This window comes from Camelina sativa, chromosome 4 (genome assembly GCF_030686135.1).
Source record: "Camelina sativa cultivar CO46 ecotype springtype chromosome 4, ASM3068613v1".
NCBI classification, from domain to species: Eukaryota; Viridiplantae; Streptophyta; class Magnoliopsida; order Brassicales; family Brassicaceae; genus Camelina; species Camelina sativa.
This window is the reverse complement of record NC_141883.1, coordinates 25,115,342-25,129,225: the sequence shown is the minus strand read 5'-3', so window position 1 is coordinate 25,129,225 and position 13,884 is coordinate 25,115,342. Positions and strand designations below refer to the sequence as shown.

Below are 13,884 nucleotides of genomic sequence, written 5' to 3'. Positions count from 1 at the left end.
TTATCATACTGGAAAGAACAGGTCACAAAGAACTATAGTTATCATCAACTCGATCGTAAAAAAAAAAAAAAAAAAAAAAAAAACTACATCAGTCATCAAAAGAGATAAGACGCCCATTCTTCGTTATCTAATCTATGTGATCTCTCTTCAGTATGGAGGACTAGCAGATGGTTTCAATTTCTTTGGAGGTATATTTCCTCCAGAAAGCACCACATATGAATAGAAACACAACATGCAAGCACTGCAATGTAAAAGACATAAACACACGGTTAAGAATCATCAGATCACAAAAAGGATATCTTACCTGACGACAACAAAAAAGCCCGGATGCATAGTACAAAATTAAGCATTTCAAGTCAAGCAAGTAAAAATAAACAATTAGCATGATCCTCCATCGACGAAACCCTCTTTTTCGTTACCCGCTGCCCATTCAGCTGTTCTAAACCCACAGCAAAGACCCGCCGGGTTTTCAAGAAGCGTCTCAGCGGAAAGAACACCTTCAACACCTGTCTCTTCAATGCATTTATCAACATCTTCGATACATCTTACATTCCCATTCGCTAGAACAGGGGATCCTCAAAGCGTTTTTCACTTCCTTTGATGGCACTCCAAGAACTTTTTCCCGTCCTTCTCATCCCTTGTTTGGCCGTGAACAGCTAGCAGCGAGCAACCAGCATCTTCTAGCATCTTTGCGTATTTTAGTGTATCTTGAAGGTTTGGGAAAATCCGGATCTTACAGGAGAACATTAAGATTCTGAGCTAACTTTTCAACAAGTGATTTCACCAAAGGAAGATTATCCATCAAGAATGCACCATAATTTCCTCGCCTCCTTATACGTCGAGGACACCTGTAACCAATACTAATTCCCCAAAACATTCTTACTCAATATCCAAAGTACTATGTGTCACTGTGCTCTTTCGAACCCAAACCACGGAATTCAAACTAAAATCTACAATGGATATTAGTCCATGATTCTAATCACTGAAGCTCATTGAACCCTCACGTTCCAAGAAAGTTGGAACCATCGAATCCTCTATCACCGTAGTCCCAATATTAAATACCCAAATCTCAAATAACTAATGAATACTATGTCTTATTTTAGTGTCGAGCTAGTTAGGCCTATTGAAAGCTACGGGGTTGCGTGTATAGAAAACTCACATTCTTAGACTTTTTTCAAAGGCCACAGCACACATACGGTAAAACCGATTAATATTCTATAAATTAATGAACACTACAAATTAAAAAAATTTGTTGGTCCCAAAGTCGGACCAATATAAAAAATAACAAAATTCGATAAAATAAAAAAATATTTTTTTTTAGAATTCCCATGTAAAATATGATCCAAATAATATTATAAATTAATAATCATGTAAATTTACATATATATATATATATATATGTTGATTAATAATGTATGGTTCTTCTAAAACTCATTTATATAAAACAATTATTACATTATATTGTGTTTTCAAACTATAATGATATAAGATTCTCTATAACATATCATCTAAAATTTTAATTTCTAGATGCATCATTTTTTCTTTTGATAAAAAAATAATGATTCTAAAGGATTCCTAGACCCAAAGACTATTCCTGGAGTCAGGAGAAACCATGTTAAATTTCGAACTCTCATGGCCAATGCTATTCGTACTCAGGTGGCGTGACTTTTTTCTCTTTACTACCGGACCAAGGCGACTTGGTTAGATATGCATCATTTACATTTTGATAGTTTGATAGACTATTAAAATTCGATAATTGATGTTATTATTGATAAATTTAAATTTATATATGTCATGTGTATAAGTGGATTTATCTATAGTATTTATAATTTATTGTAAATAATGTTTTTTTAAATACTACAATATTCAATTCCAAAACCATAAATTTAAAACATTTGAAAGTCTAATCTTATTTTGCTAAAATTGTATCAATTAATATTTTTTTTAAAATTTAAACAATTAAAATATAAAAATCGAAAACTGGTGAATAGTGTCATATCACTATAAACTAGATTAGGACCCGCGGTACACCGCGGGGCAAATTATTTATAACTAAAACATTTTTATTATAAGTTGTATTTGTTGGTTAAATATGTTATAATTATATAATAATTAATAATTTTATGGTTTAAAGTTTAAACCATATAATATTGCAATATAATTTATTTTTACATAATATTTATTAATCAACTTTTATTAGATATGTCTATTCTCGGAAAACGATAGTGTTAACAAAATAATGAAATGTTTTTTACCGGTTTAACACCAAATTAATGATACTTTAAATTTATATAAATATCGACAAACTCCATCCCGCTATATAACTCTTTTCCGAGATATTTTAACTCGCACTATATAATCTTAATTTTTATAATTATTGTTTTTTATTATAAATATTAGACTGAGTTGATATGTTATTTATTAAGTGGTAACCATTTACATTTTATAAGATTGACGCTTCTTATAAAGTTTAAATATTTATAATACTTGGAATTCTTTAAACGGTTGAGTCTTTCTCATATTTGAAGTTTTGTAAAAGTTTAAATATATTATTAATATTTTCAAGGTCTTCTAACTTTTTTAAAAGTTGAAATATTTATAATATTTAGAACTTCATAAACGTTTAAATATTATTAATATTTTAAAATTTTATAAAGTTTAACTTTCAAAAAAATAGAAATATTTATAATACTTATACTTTTATAAAATATAAATATTTATAAAATTTAACTTTTTAAAAGTTTTAAATATTTATAATATTTTAACTTTTTAAAAATCTTTAAAATAAAGAACCAGAATTAACCAAGTAAAAGTTTTTTTAAGTTTGAATGTGTGATAAATCAAGCTTTCTACTCATTTGTATTATGAATCATTTTGGTCTCTTTTATAGTATGACTCTGAACTATTGTCCAATTTTTTAGGCGATGTGGGATATTGTACCCGTATTTATTTATTCATCTATTGAGTTAATATATGTCCATTTTTAAAAATTTGTATTACATCATATGCAGGAAAAAATCACAATTTTTATTAACTAAATATATTATAGAATAATTCAAGATAATTTAAATATACATTCAAATAAAAATGAAAGAGAATCATATATTTATGTTTGAATGAGGTAGAAAGATTTCCTTATTTTTTTAAATCTTACCTATAATTAATTTTATTTTTTTTGTAACTAATATTAAAGTCAATGCATTAAATATAAAAATTTTCCAAAAAATATTTTTGAGCAAAAACTGCTGCAAAAATACTAGTATAGATTAATAAAATGACATCTTTTACCGTATTTTAGAAAGATATTCATGAACTGTGGCTTATTTAATGAAGAACAATCCAAAACTAGTGAATAGTGATGACTGTAATTAATTTGTTACATTTCATTGACATTAATAACATTCCAAAACGAGTAGATAGTGATGACTTGAATTTGTTACATTTCATTGACTTCCCTCTATAAACTGGGTGCAAAATGCTACGAATTTTATATACACATAAAGTTGCAACAAGCATAACAATAATCATTCTCTCGTAACATCATCTTTACAAATTCTTATATCATGAAGATGTGTAATGGATCTAGTTTATTGGCCACACGACCACTGTTGCTGCTACTTCTGAGCTTCATAATGGCTTCCTTCTTCGACACCGCAGGTTCAAACATAATTTTCTTTTAATTGACTGATTATTATCACACTACTCTCTTTAATTAGATTTTGTTTTCAGATTATGATCAGTATAATATTAAAATGATTTATTACTTTGCACTAATGATTCTTAATTTGCAAATGAAGTTGGGCAAATCGGAGTGAGCTACGGGAGAAATGGAAACAACTTGCGACCTGCGTCACAAGTCGTGGCGCTTTACCAACAGCGGAACATCAGGCGGATGCGGCTGTACGACCCCAACCATGAGGCTCTCAACGCTCTCCGCGGCTCCCGCATCGACCTCCTGCTAGGTGTTCCAAACACTGATCTCCAACTTGTTGCCTCCAGCCAAGCTGCAGCTGACACGTGGGTTCGCAAAAACGTCCGCAACTATAACAATGTCAGATTCCGCTACATCTCGGTCGGGAACGAGGTGCAACCCTCGGACCCAGCTGCGAGGTTTGTCCTCCCCGCCATGCAGAACATCGATAGAGCGGTTTCAGGCCTCGGGATCAAGGTCTCGACAGCTGTAGACACCGGAGGCATTTCCGGGTTTCCGCCGTCAAGTGGGACCTTCACGCCAGAATTTAGGAACTTTATCGCGCCGGTGATTGGGTTCTTGGCAAGCAAGAAATCTCCTCTGCTCGTGAATATCCACCCTTACATCAGCTACAAGAACAACATGAAAGACATTCGGTTGGACTACGCTCTGTTCAGCGCACCGTCCCCTATAGTCATTGACGGACATAACCAATACCGAAACCTCTTCCACGCAATCCTAGACACTGTTTACGCATCATTGGAGAAAGCTGGAGGCGGATCGTTGGAGATTGTGGTGTCCGAGAGCGGTTGGCCTACCGCGGGAGGACCCGCCACAAGTCTGGCCAATGCGAAGACTTATGTGAACAATTTGATTCAAACTGTGAAGAGTGGATCACCGAGGAGGCCAGGGAAAGCTATAGAGACTTACATATTTGCTTTGTACGATGAGAATTTGAAGCAGGGTCCCGAGATTGAGAAGCATTGGGGAGTGTTTCTTCCGAACCTACAGCCTAAGTATGGTGTCAATTTCAACTAATAATCCTGAACACATTACGATGAAGTGGTGTGAGATAAATGGGTTGTTGTAATATTAAGGACAAGAAAAATAATAATATTAAGGAACATTGAACCATTCTAATTCGCTTAAGACTTGCAGAGTAAACAATCTTACCATGTTATGACACTGAAAAGAACAGGTCACAAACAAGTTACAAGTATAGCTCTCATCAACTCGTAGAAGTAAAAAAAAAAAATGAGTTACATGAAGGACTAGCAGATGGTTTCAATTTCTGTGGAGGTGTATTCCCTCCAGAGAGCACCACATATGAATAGAAACGCAACATGCAAGTACTGAAATGTAAAAGACATAAACACACGGTTACATGAATCCACTAAATATCATCAGAGTCTGTTGAAAGATCACAAAAAGGATTTCTTACCTGACGACAAAGAAAAAGCCCGGACAGAATCAGCTTCTGAGTCTGCATAGTACAAAATTAAGCATTTCTAGTCAAGCAAGTAAAAATAAACAATCAGCATGATCACAAAGATGATAAATACCACATCACAAGCTGTGAAATTCTTCCAGAAGAGGATGCTGAAAGTTACTGCAATTTCAGGGTTTAAATGAGAATTGTAAAGCACAGAAGCTTTCATAGATAACAAAAAAAAATTTATAGACATTCATGCACATAATGATCTAGGTTCAGAGATGACCACTTCTTAATATTACACCGTATATACTTGTATGGATTTTCATATATCCACTTATCAAGTGTATGATACCAGTAATATCTTGATGAAATAGAAAGAAATAATTACAACAAAAAAAAAGAAAGGAATGCAGACAATAAACGAATATTACCTGCTTGTCCCTGTCGCTAAATCTTTAAGCTCAATGTACTAAGAACTAGAAGGCCACTACCATAGAGAGAGGGAGAGAGGACACCGGTACTGAAGCTCTCCACTCATAACGAGACCACCTGAGAGAAAATGCCATTTATATGAAGAAGAATTAACACCAATGAGTTACCCTGACAATAGATAGTACTCTCATAATGAAATTAAGATTGTGAGTCACAAAGTAGTACCATATATAAGGAAATGCCAAAACAGAAGTCGTGGATCTTTGCTGCATGTTCCTCTACTGGCTCTGTGATAATCACTTTATTGGAAGCGGTCTCATCTATTAGTGGTGTCGATTTTTTCTCAACAAAAGGTTTTCAAACCACAGCTCAGCTGTATAGATTTAGAGAAGCAAGTGTTTTCAGAGCTGTTCCAATCAGCGCTTCTCGTTTCACTTCAAAAGATTGCAACATTCTAAAGCGTATTTAGCCACTAATGACACTATAAGTCCCAGAGAATCTAAAAGAGAGCTCTCAACATTGTACAGCCAACACTCTAATTATATTGTGTTACACAAAGGTGAAATCATACAATCATTCCCTACCAGTTCAGACAGAGAAGAGCGAAGCAATTTCAAGTCCCAAATTTCTAGTAGTAAGGCTTAAATAATCAAAATCAAGGTCATAACTTTTTGGCAGCAATCAGGAAAATATAACAAAATACAGTAATGGGGGCATGAACGTAACGGAAGCGAGAAGAAAAAATATACGTCTCTTTACTCGAGCTGATTACCTCCGGCCGAATCTTAGGGCATGTAAACAATCAAGTCCGGAAGTGAAATTGGCGACGTAAGTGTACAACTTTTTATGTGAAAAAAACACTCATTTCCTTTGATCATCAAACTAACATGCTTAAGTGCCAAACCAAGGTTCTTGGCAGGGAGAAACAAGTTTTTTTTAAAAGTTACAAAGCTGGTGTTTGATAGAAAATGGATTGCAAACCGATCATGTTTATGTATCTTTGCTTATGCAGTGACAAGCTACTACAGTTAATTGAGATATGATTCCGACGAGGTCATCAACATAAGTGTGTGCGTATTTACGCACACCACATATATTATGCAATGAAGGAAAAGTAGTTGAGTTGGATAGCTTTTGCATGCGTCTCATCATGCTGCGGTTGGCTGAGCTGAAGATGGACATGTTCGCTTGAGTTATCTCTCATGTCTAGACCATTTGTGAGAAGAGAATTTTTGTTTGTGATTTTCACACCCTCAACCTCTGAAACCTGCAATAAGCACACACATATTATCCTCAGATACGAGAAAAAATGTTCTATCATGTGACTCCTAGATGCTTCTCAAAACCTCAAAGGTACCTTTTCATGCAATTCCATATTCTGTTGGTGCATTAGGTTAACTTTCTTGTGAAGGTCTAAATTCTCTTGGTGCACAAGAGTCCCCTGCAACCAAAAAGAAAAGGATTTAGCACTGTACCGTGGAAAATGTCTAAAATCTATATGACGGTAACCATAGTCCCACCTCTCGGTTGAGTTCTTGTATTTCTTGGATTAACATTTGATCCTGCAAAAGGCAAGAAAAGAATAGATTAGAGTACAGCTATTACTTCTTCTTAAATGGTTCCCAAAATTGACATATCGTCACAGCATCAAAACCTTTTTCATTCGAACGCCACGAAGGCTCAACTCAAGCTGATTTTCCAAATTCTGTAATTCGTCTACACTTAGTCCAGAGAGTTCTTGCCCCATCATTTGCCTGTCAAGTACAAGCTCTTCTGAATATGCATACTTTTCCAGAGTTACTACTACTATATACATTTCCTAATTCATCAAAAACAAAACAAACAAAAATGATGGGGAGTGTGAAAGTTCCTAGTTATTTCCTTCTTATGGATGGTTTAGATGTATGGAGGTATATAACTCCGGAGGTGGTAGAGATACAATGGTGTTCAAGAGGTTGGAAAACTTTCGTAATCAATTAGGCTTTTTATTCCTAATATCGACCATTCCTATGCAAATGGTAGGAAACATTTCGATTCTGCAGAATCTAGCCGTGAACTACATATACGTTGTCATTTTGCATGTTCATACATCTTTCCTCGTTCTAGTTGTTACTACTATCGAGAGTGTTTGACAAACTCAGAGGATGCAGAACATACCGGTGGTTTTCTTGCAAGTTATGTAGCTGTCGCTTTAGAATCGCAGCCTCCTTTTGCCAGAACTAGAATATAATAGAAATGATTTTCAGGTGACTGAAACTGATAAAACAAGTGTATTATGTTTTTGGATTAATATGTTATCTAGTCTAGAACGGATTCTTGAATAAGAAAATGCAACATTATGTATGTAATCTGATGGTCTGGTTGCATGTATTGTGTATTATAGCAAACCCTAATTTAGCATATGATATGTGGTATTAGTGGTCTGCAAGTCTGATATGAAGAGGACTTAAAATGTTGAGATATGCTAATGAAGTTGTAATAGGCTAACATCAGTAAAAGCACCAATAACAGTCTCTCTGTTTTAGTATGTTACTAAGTTTGGTATACTCATTACTCAATTACAGCATTGGTTCCCTGAATTACTCGTTGAGATCCATATAGGGAGGAACAACAAGAAAGGAGTGAGTACCTGAATTTCCGAAGCGGGGTCATTTTCTGAACTGGTTTCCCCTTTGGCATCGCTGTATCTCTCTATGACCGACTTCATGCTGCCAAAAAAAAGGTAGTTGCATAGTTGAAGAGTGTTGTTGGTAGGTAAGGTAACCAAGCAACATCCGCTGCAACATTTCTCCTTACAACTTCCACTGTCAAATTTTTTTTACTTAAAATACAGATTTTAGTCTACCCTAAGCCATCTTTGCCTACATGGAATGAAGATTCTCTGCACCCCAAATACAGATTCGCTAACATGATGTATGAAGCTTCGCCAGAGAATGTGGCCAACTCTAATCAAAGAAGCAGGGTATCGATAGTGTCATAGTGAGACATAAATGTAAAGGACCATTTTAGACCATTACATTTATTTCTGACGATCTTTTCTACTTAATATATTGTTCGTTTCGACTGTAACACTTCTGATGGAAGTTACAAACTCATTTTCGTGTTTGTTTGTGATATCTTTATATTGAAAAGAAAAAGAAAAAAAAAAGGACAGAACCCAGTTCTAAAAACAGAGAGCTGAACAAAAGAGAACAAAAAACAGAGAATAACAAAAACAAAGATAGAAGCATTCTCCCTCTGAAACAGATCTAAGAGCAAAGATTATATTCAACCTTTTCTAAAATAGGAAAATCAGAAGGGATTGATGATATAATGTATTTTTAATAACAATAGGCAAAATGTATCCAAAAAGAAAGACGATACTCCTACATATCATTAAACAAATGAGCAAGTGGAATAATTTAAAAGCAAAACTTGATTATGGATGACAACGAAATCAGAAATGATTCCCCCCCCCCCCCCCCCATCCCACTTGTGTATATTAATAAACATAAGATAATGCTGCAGCTCATTTTAGGTACATCAAACCCACCAACTAGTTGCCAATAAAGAAAAAGGAATAGTGGAAAAAGAGACGATTCTTTCTAAAAAAAAACCCTCTCTAACCAAACCAACAAGACAAATACTAAAAAAGTGGTTTATGAGCGACAGAGAGAGAGAGAGAGAGAGAGAGAGTTAAGAGTTTCTTCAACCACTAACCACTTTCCTTTTCTCTCCCCCCACCCCCCACCCCTACCTTTCCTCTTCTGAAAAAGTGTCTACCAAAATTAGTATGTTTCGAGAAACACCTCACAATCTAAATCCCCTCTCATCTCAATTCTCAAACAACATAGAAAACATACGTACATACAAAATAAAACAAGAAAACACAACAACACACATTCTCATGTTCCCCCTTAATTACAAAAAAACCTTAGAATCTATGAATCTCTCAATTAAACCGTAAGTTAGACTTAGATTTTTCAGCCAATTCAATTTATCTACTACGATTCTTTCCCTAAACCACCAATTGAAAATTTGCAGATAAATTAATTCCTCAATCAAAAATCACATGGACCAACCAACCAATACCAAAAAAAAAAAAAAAGTCAACCAACCAAAAAAAAAAAGAAAAAAGGGGTACCTAGAGCTGGAGAAATCGTAGAGGCGACCGGTGCTAGAGAAGATGATAACACCAACCTCAGCATCGCAGAGAATCGCAAGCTCCTTAGCTTTCTTCAACAAACCATTCCTCCGCTTCGAGAACGTAACCTGACGGCTCGTTGAGTTATTGATCCTCTTTATCGCGATCTTTCCCCTTCCCATTTCTTTCAACTCCTGTTTTTTAATTTCTCACCCACAAAATTAAACATCATCATCATCATCGTCAATTTTCAAATTCAAATTCACGAATTCAATTTTAAAAAAAATCGAATTAATAAAAAAAATACCTTTTTCTGAAATCGAGACGACGAGATCTGGCTAATCCGATAACCGGAGGTGAGAAAAGAAACGGTTCAGCTGAGAGATTTGGTGGTGGTGGGTTAAGCTGTTGATCGAAAGAGGAGAAAGGGAAAGAGTAGTAGAGAGAGAGAGCCACATAAGGAAAGAACATATGATAAAATTTTGGGATATTTAGGGCTAAAAGGGCTTTTTCTTACTATATAAAACATAGATCGCTTGTTATGTACTGACACTTGGCATGCTATAAGTGGGGTTTCTTTTCTTTCCTTTTTTCGATACCCGGCCGGTCTATTCTCTATCTCTTTTTCTTTTATTGTATTCGTCGTACGACAACTAGTCTGTCTGAAAATACAATGCACTTTCCTTCTTCATATTTTTTTTTGTCCTAAAAATAAAATTAATACTTTAATGTACAACTATATCACTATAACGAGAAAAAAAGATATTTTAGGATTTTTCGTCAAAATCACAAATTTTCAAATTGTGGCCATTTTAATCATGAATTTTAGGTAAGACCATTAAAAACATGAACTTTTGTTGATTTATCATTTTAATCACCATATTTTTATTGACGAGGACAAAAACGACATGTCGTTAAGTCTCTAAACGGAGTAATTAGCTGGCGTTAACAAGTCGTTAATACTTTCCGTTAGTGTCAAAACAACACTGTTTGAACCCGAGAGAAAACCCAATTAAAAATCCCCAAATTGAAAATTCAATCCCTAATTCTGTCTTTCGAAATCGATTTCTCAATCCCAAATGCCGAAAGTTAGAAACAAAGGTGTGATATCGTTTGTTGGAGCTCCACCAGAAGACGAATCAATGAGTTTAATTGAAGCTCCTCGAGTTGAAGATGGAGAAGACGAATCACTGAGGTTAATTGAAGCTCCTCGAGTTGAAGATGGAGTTCGAGCTCCACCGGAAGACCCAACAATTTCTAATGTCAGAGATGGAGGTGGTGAACCGGCTGTATCTGAATCTGTTGTTGGAGATAAAGGAAAGAGAGGTGGAGCTTCACGTCGGCGTGGAAAACGTAAAAAAAGAAGTGATGAAGATGACGAATTGGAGGCTCCAGTTGAGCATGACAGTGAAGATGACTGCACGGTGTATGGAGATGAGGATTGCAATGATGTTGATGATGCAATTGGTGGTGGAAATGACGAAGCTAATGTCGAAGAAGCTAATGTCGAAGAACCGGCTCTCGAAGAAGTTGACAACTTAAGCATCGAAGATGATTTCCCAGAGATGGTTAGAACAGAGGAAGTTGGTTCCGATTCCGAGAGTGAGGATGATATATGGGACAATGACAAGCTACCGGATCCTTTGTCGTCGGACGACGAAGACGAGATAAAAAAAGAAGACAAAGATGAGGCAGCTCCTAAAGATTGCTCTGATCCAGAGTCTTTGCTAGCGCTAGAGAAAACATACAACTCTCCCGATGACTTCAAGCTTGTCGTGTTGATGTACTCGTTGAAGACAAGGTATGATATTAAACTCTATCGGTCCAATGCTTTCTTGGTTGGTGCAAAGTGTTGCTACGTTGATGAGGATGGTGTTCCGTGTCCTTGGAGAGTGTATTGCTCATATGAGAAGAGGAAGCATAAGATGCAAATTAGAGTTTATGTGAATGAGCATGTATGTGTTAGGTCAAGGTATTCAAAGATGTTGAAGAGGTCTTCTATAGCTTTCTTGTTTGACGAAATGCTTAGATTAAATCTGAAGCTTACAAAATACAAGATGGCTGCTGAGATTAAGAGAGAGTATAACTTAGAAGTAACTCCAGATCAGTGTGCAAAGGCGAAGACGAAGGTGATGAGTGCAAGAAAGACTAGTCATGAATCACACTTTGCAAGAATATGGGATTATCAAGCGGAGGTATTGAATCAGAACCCTGGCTCAGAATTTGAGATTGAGACAATTCCAGGGCCAGTGGTTGGAAGCAAACAGAGGTTTTTTCGGTTGTATATCTGTTTTAAAGCTCAAAAGGATAAATGGAAAAAAACTTGTAGACCTATCATAGGAATAGATGGAGCTTTTATAAAATGGGATATAAAAAGGCATGTTCTAGCTGCAGTTGGAAGGGATGGGGACAATAGGATTGTTCATTTGGCTTGGGCAGTTGTAGAAATAGAAAATGATGATAATTGGGACTGGTTTTTGAGACATCTCTCTGCAAGTTTGGGTCTAGTTACAATGACACCTCTAGCTCTCATTTCGGATAAACAATCGGTAAGTATGAGACATCTCACGGTTTTCAATTTGTTTTGTTGTCTCATATTTCATTTTAGAACTTATTGACTAATTACACTTCATAATTATTTTTTGCAGGGTTTAGTTAAAGCAATAAGTAACATCCTTCCACAAGCTGAGCATCGACAATGTGCAAGACACATAATGGATAATTGGAAGTGAGACAGCCACGACCAAGAACTACAACGCATCTTTTGGAGGATAGCACGCAGCTACACCACAGGGCAGTTCAATGACAATATGGCAGAACTCAAGCAGTACAATCCTGAAGCATACACCACTCTGCAAGCTACAAATCCAATAACCTGGTCAAGAGATTTTTTCAAGATTGGTACTTGCTGCAATGACAATCTTAACAATCTTAGTGAGTCATTCAATAGGACTATTAGACAAGCCAGGAGAAAGCCTTTGCTCGATATGCTTGAGGACATAAGACGACAGTGCATGGTCAGAAATGCAAAGAGGTTCATCATAGCTGATAGGTTGAAGACACGGTTCACAAAAAGAGCTCATGCTGAGATTGAAAAAGCAATTGCTGGAGCCCAATGTTGCCAGAGATATATGGCCAGAAACAACATACATGAGGTATGGCACAATGGTGTAGGTTATAGTGTTGATATGGAAGCAAGAACTTGTGGATACAGGAAGTGGCAAATGGTTGGAATCCCATGTTCTCATGTGGCATGTGTGATAATAGGGAAAAAAGAGAAGGTTGAGGATTATGTCAACGACTACTACACAAAGAAAAGGTGGCGAGAGACATACCTTGATGGTATTAGGCCTGTGCAGGGGATGCCATTGTGGCCTAGATTGAACCGGTTGCCTGTATTGCCACCACCATGGAGAAGAGGAAATCCCGGAAGGCCTTCTAACCATGCTAGGAGGAAAGGAAGAAATGAATCTTCGTCTTCTTCAAATACCAAGAAGATGTCCAGAGAAAAAAGAATAATGACATGCTCTAACTGTCATCAAGAAGGCCACAACAAGAGCAGTTGCAAAAATCCAACTACCGTTAGTGTGCCAAGGAGACCAAGAGGAATACCACGAAAATATCAGGTTTAGTCTAGCTTACAAGCTTTAGCATAGCTTACAAGTAAGTTAGCATAGCTTACAAGTTTTTTTTTTGACATACACTTGAATTAGGTACCACAACCACAAGGATCACAAGCTCATGAAGTACCACAAGTATCTCAACCTTCTCAAGTACCACAAGGAGGAGCTCATGAAGGACAACAAAGATCTCAACCTCATCAAGTACCGGTTGGATCTCAATCTTCTCAAGTACCACAAGGATCAAGAGCACACGTCTTAAGAGCACACGCATCAAGAGCACACATGCAAGTACCACAAGGAGAAGGACCACAAGGAGAAGGATCACAAAGACAAGGACCACACCCACAAAGATCACAAGGAGAAGGATCACAAGGGCAAGGACTTGGTAGATTTGCATCATGGTTTGAGTGTTCCAACTAGTTTTTTATTTTGTTTTCTCACAATGGCAAGGACCAAAGTAAAACCTATCTATGTTGTCAAGGAGTTGTTTTGTTTTGTTGTCAAGTTTTTTGGTTTGTTGTCAAAACAAGTTCTATTTATCATACTTGCAACAAAGTCTTCCATTGTCAAACTAACATTA

The 13,884-nt window shown here is 36.1% G+C and overlaps 2 protein-coding genes and 1 pseudogene across 2 annotated transcripts; 2 read left to right on the top strand and 1 right to left on the bottom strand.

Annotated features, from left to right (window-relative positions):
* The first annotated feature begins 3,489 nt into the window (after nucleotides 1-3,489).
* LOC104781629 (putative glucan endo-1,3-beta-glucosidase BG3) lies at nucleotides 3,490-4,825 on the top strand. The gene is made up of 2 exons (XM_010506349.3): nucleotides 3,490-3,657; nucleotides 3,798-4,825. The coding sequence occupies exons 1-2, from the start codon at nucleotides 3,564-3,566 to the stop codon at nucleotides 4,727-4,729; spliced, it is 1,026 nt and encodes a 341-aa protein (XP_010504651.1). The 5' UTR covers nucleotides 3,490-3,563; the 3' UTR covers nucleotides 4,730-4,825.
* A 1,574-nt stretch (nucleotides 4,826-6,399) lies between these two features.
* On the bottom strand, nucleotides 6,400-11,441 carry LOC104781628 (agamous-like MADS-box protein AGL16). Its single transcript, XM_087510675.1, has 8 exons — nucleotides 9,989-11,441; nucleotides 9,682-9,875; nucleotides 8,188-8,266; nucleotides 7,716-7,777; nucleotides 7,213-7,312; nucleotides 7,079-7,120; nucleotides 6,916-6,999; nucleotides 6,400-6,825 (listed from the first exon to the last, which is right to left on the bottom strand). The coding sequence occupies exons 2-8, from the start codon at nucleotides 9,861-9,863 to the stop codon at nucleotides 6,655-6,657; spliced, it is 720 nt and encodes a 239-aa protein (XP_087366801.1). The 5' UTR covers nucleotides 9,864-9,875; nucleotides 9,989-11,441; the 3' UTR covers nucleotides 6,400-6,654.
* Nucleotides 10,761-13,724, top strand: LOC147946174 (uncharacterized; annotated as a pseudogene).
* Nucleotides 13,725-13,884: the final 160 nt, after the last annotated feature.

Coding starts and splice junctions, on each gene's coding strand:
- LOC104781629 (XM_010506349.3), top strand. CDS start 3,564: ATGAAGATGTGTAATGGATCTAGTTTATTGGCCACACGACCACTGTTG. Junction 3,658..3,797: donor TTCCTTCTTCGACACCGCAG/GTTCAAACATAA, acceptor TTGCAAATGAAG/TTGGGCAAATCGGAGTGAGC.
- LOC104781628 (XM_087510675.1), bottom strand. CDS start 9,863: ATGGGAAGGGGAAAGATCGCGATAAAGAGGATCAATAACTCAACGAGC. Junction 7,778..8,187: donor ACCCCGCTTCGGAAATTCAG/GTACTCACTCCT, acceptor ATTATATTCTAG/TTCTGGCAAAAGGAGGCTGC. Junction 6,826..6,915: donor ATATGGAATTGCATGAAAAG/GTACCTTTGAGG, acceptor TGCTTATTGCAG/GTTTCAGAGGTTGAGGGTGT.